The sequence below is a fragment of the Gadus chalcogrammus genome, chromosome 10 (genome assembly GCF_026213295.1).
Source record: "Gadus chalcogrammus isolate NIFS_2021 chromosome 10, NIFS_Gcha_1.0, whole genome shotgun sequence".
NCBI classification, from domain to species: Eukaryota; Metazoa; Chordata; class Actinopteri; order Gadiformes; family Gadidae; genus Gadus; species Gadus chalcogrammus.
This window is the reverse complement of record NC_079421.1, coordinates 15,631,230-15,634,841: the sequence shown is the minus strand read 5'-3', so window position 1 is coordinate 15,634,841 and position 3,612 is coordinate 15,631,230. Positions and strand designations below refer to the sequence as shown.

General features: G+C 44.9%; 1 protein-coding gene across 1 annotated transcript in view; it reads right to left on the bottom strand.

Moving 5' to 3' along the window:
* Positions 1 to 802: 802 nt before the first annotated feature.
* The window catches only part of rhogd (ras homolog gene family, member Gd), a 3,662-nt gene continuing 852 nt past the window's right edge, over positions 803 to 3,612 (bottom strand). Inside the window, exon 2 of the mRNA XM_056600571.1 lies at positions 803 to 3,612. This exon is cut by the window's right edge and continues 216 nt beyond it. Within this exon, the coding sequence (XP_056456546.1) occupies positions 3,223 to 3,612 (390 nt within the window). The 3' untranslated portion in view covers positions 803 to 3,222.

Here is a 3,612-nt window from a genome sequence, read left to right as displayed (position 1 = left end):
ATAGAAGTACTTCTTGGCACCATTTCCATGCACATCAGAGTAGCACAGACTTATCCAGCCAAAGCATGTTGTTTTGACCATCTAAAAATGTATGACCTTAACGACCACATTACACACATCGTAAGCCCCATAAGTAGACACATAACGATCCTCTCTGATCCCTCTCTAGCTCCTTTGGAAATCCCCAGTGGTCCCACTTCTGTCAAACACACTTAAGGGCCAGCCAAGCCTCTCAGACCACCCATGTTAAATGATAACTCTGGGACAATGAGATAAACAACGTATATTCCCTTCATTTAGGCTTCATTAAACCACACATTGATTATAGGACACGATTAGGTGCTCATCTCATCGGTCTAGAGGAAATGGCCTTTTGGGTGTTTGCTGCAGCACTGTGCTATTGAGTTTTTGAAGAAGTTCAGCACATCAGTCATGTTCCAGAATGACCTCCCACAAAGGTTGCAGGGATTTTTCAGAGTTATCAGCATAATGGGTTAGCATGCAGCCAAAGCCAATTTAACAGATAAGGGATGTCTTTTAAATTGAATGATAGCCTGAACGTGGAATGGTCACAGACCATTACCTCAGAATGGATGGACGGAAGAAAACTGCACAATATTCCCCCTGCTAGATAATGTTGAGTTGGAAAAGAGTTCTGTGCCCATCTAGTGGTGATAAATGGAAGTGCATACTTACATTCAACTTCGCACCATATCCAAATGACAAACCTAGGTTTGAAATATTGTACCCATTGAGTGTGCCTAGTTCAAATGTGTTTGATACTAGACAGACCTAGAAAAAACTCACTCTGGAAGAAATAGTGGGTTTAACTACCATTTTTATTTGGCATAATTTAAAATCATCTCACTGTTAGTTCATTTATACAAATATGCTTTAGTTATATATAAAACAATTACAAAAAGATTTCTACAAGATCAAGTTCCCAGTGTAAAAGTGTAGTACCACGCACACGGAAGCGTACAAACAGCTCCGGGCCAAAGAGAAAGAAAACCCCCACTAGGTGTGTGATCCACCACATCGTTGAGTGACAAACTGGGCCACGGCCCCAAATGCAGCCGTGCCGGTTGGACGCTTGAAATTATATTGACCCTTCTCTGCAGTCTACCCGTTATGGTGTACAATATAGACTCATTTCTCCACGGACAAACCCCCCTTCACTGCTGCTCAATGATACCACCCCGCCCCAACTCGTCTTACGGCCTCCCAATGATACAGAGTACAGGGTACCAAGGCCACGGTGTCGACTTTCATATAAAAACTGGAAACCGATACAATAAAAAGGCTTACAGTTATTACCAATAAATGTGGGTAGCGACAAGCAACCGGTTATTTGATTCCTTTTTAAAAAGCATTTTCAAAAAAAGTATAGAATAGAATGACACTTGGGAGGGCAGGCCCATTCCAATAAAAGCCGGCCTAACGTGTTGATAGTTGTCAGTTAAGGTACTGTGATGCTTCAAAGACTTGGCTTATCTCCACTCGTGTACATCCGACAGAGAGCTCGCTCTGAGCAGAAGGCTTTCCATTTCCCCTGAAGCCTTGACGACTTCGCACCCGTTGTCACACATTGAGGCGAGAGCGGTGGCTTTGGCGGCAGGAAATAAACTCATCAACCCGTTCTTCTGACTTGGGTCATGCTCTCATTTGCATATTGCTGTTGTGTCACTCTGTGCCGTGAGAGAAGAAAAAACGAAAATGAAAACAAATGGCCTAAAAAAATAAAATAAAAAAAATGGGGTCACAGAGAGAAACACTGCTACAGTCTTTGGTTTGATAAGACACCTGATTAGATACAAAAGGCCCTGTATAGGTCATAGCCGAATGGCGGATGTAAGAAACGTCCACAAACAGCAAAGGCAATTATGACAATGCTTTCTCTGAGATCAAAAATATGTTTATCCGACTACACCGGCTTTCGACTGGCACAAGCTGGTTGAGGCCAATGTTGGCAATACAAGCAATATAAAAATAAACATACATGGGGTTATTTAAAAAAATACAGATTTTCGAAATATGCAAGGCAATAATCCAACTGCCACTGGAAAATGGGTCAGTTCCATCGAGTGTTAATTACAAAACACAAGCATACTTCACTCAATACAAAGGTATGTTATAACGATTTGTAACTTTGGCTGTGACCGTAGTGGGGTGGGCATTTAATCGATATAGATCAGAGGCGTTTCCATATAATTTGCCAAAACAGTCACTTCACCCAATCCTGAACAAGGGAGTGGTTTTAACAGCCCTTCAAAAAGGGCATAAAAAAAAAAAAAAAAAAAGACAAATCTGACCGGATTGGAAATTCCGGAAGTGTTTCTGTATGAAAATAAAGCAAAGAGAATTGAACTCCACTAGTGATTAATTTGTCAGACCTGCATGGCTTATACAGTGGCACAGGCAAACCGTTGGTTCTAGGGTTCTGCTTCACTCAGAAAGGCTATCTGGCTCTACCTCCATCTCTGGGTCAGCAGATGGTAGGGCTCGTCCTCAGAAAGCCCAGACACCCCACTGTCAGCACAGCACCAACCCCCAAGAGATTATGGATGAGGGGGGGCTTGCAATTTAAGAGGGGCACAAGGAAATCTGTTATGCAATCAACGGATTAAAATCAGTGGTTGTTAGATCAATCAATTCTTGTTTTTGTTTTTTTAATAACCACCAGAATCTAGGCGGTGAAAGGCTTAAGAGTTTGAGATGCACCAAATGGTTTTGAGTATGAGGTAGACATTATCAACTCTACCAGGGAATATGAAGGCAGGTCTTGTTATTTTTTTTGTGGTTACCATTATGGCTCGAGACAAAATTCGACCAGTATGAGATTTTATAGGGCAAAGCAATATTAAATCTAGATCAGCTGCAAAACTGGAATAAAAAGGTGTCAATAAGCATATCTAAAATACAAAACACCACGGAAGAGAGGAGATCTACTCTGTAGCCCCAACAACCCCGTTCTGGCATAGTCCCTTTGGTGATGACGACGGCAATGGAATGAGATCCTCTGGGAGATGAACGAGGAAGAGGAGCAGCGCAAAAGGCTGCAAATCAAAAGTCTATGCTTGTTGAGGTGGGCCAGAGGAAGCCAGATGACCACCCACCCACCCCTCCCTCCGTCCGTCCGTCTTCCGCTTGCAACTGCAACTTTTTGTTCTCCCCGGCATCCAACGTTAACACACAGTACCAAGTCCGGGCGTCCGTGCACAATTACAACAACACGCACTTCTTGGTATTCTTTTTCGTGACGGGATACAACACGGCCCGCACGGCCTCGGCGAACACCTCCCGCACGCCCTCCTGAAGCAGAGCGGAGCACTCCATGTACTTGACGGCGCCGATCTGCTTGGCGAGTGCGTTGCCCTGGTGCTGCGTGGTGGGGGCCAGGCCCTGCTCCTTCAGCTTCTTCAGCGTCTCTGTGTCACCCCGCAGGTCTCTCTTGGTGCCCACCAGTAGGATGGGCACATTGGGGCAGTGGTGGGACACCTCCGGGTGCCACTTGTGCCGGACGTTGGCGTGGGAGGAGGGGCTGCCGATGGAGAAGCAGATGATGAAGACGTTGGTCTGCGGATAGGAGAGGGTGCGCAGGCGGTCGTACTC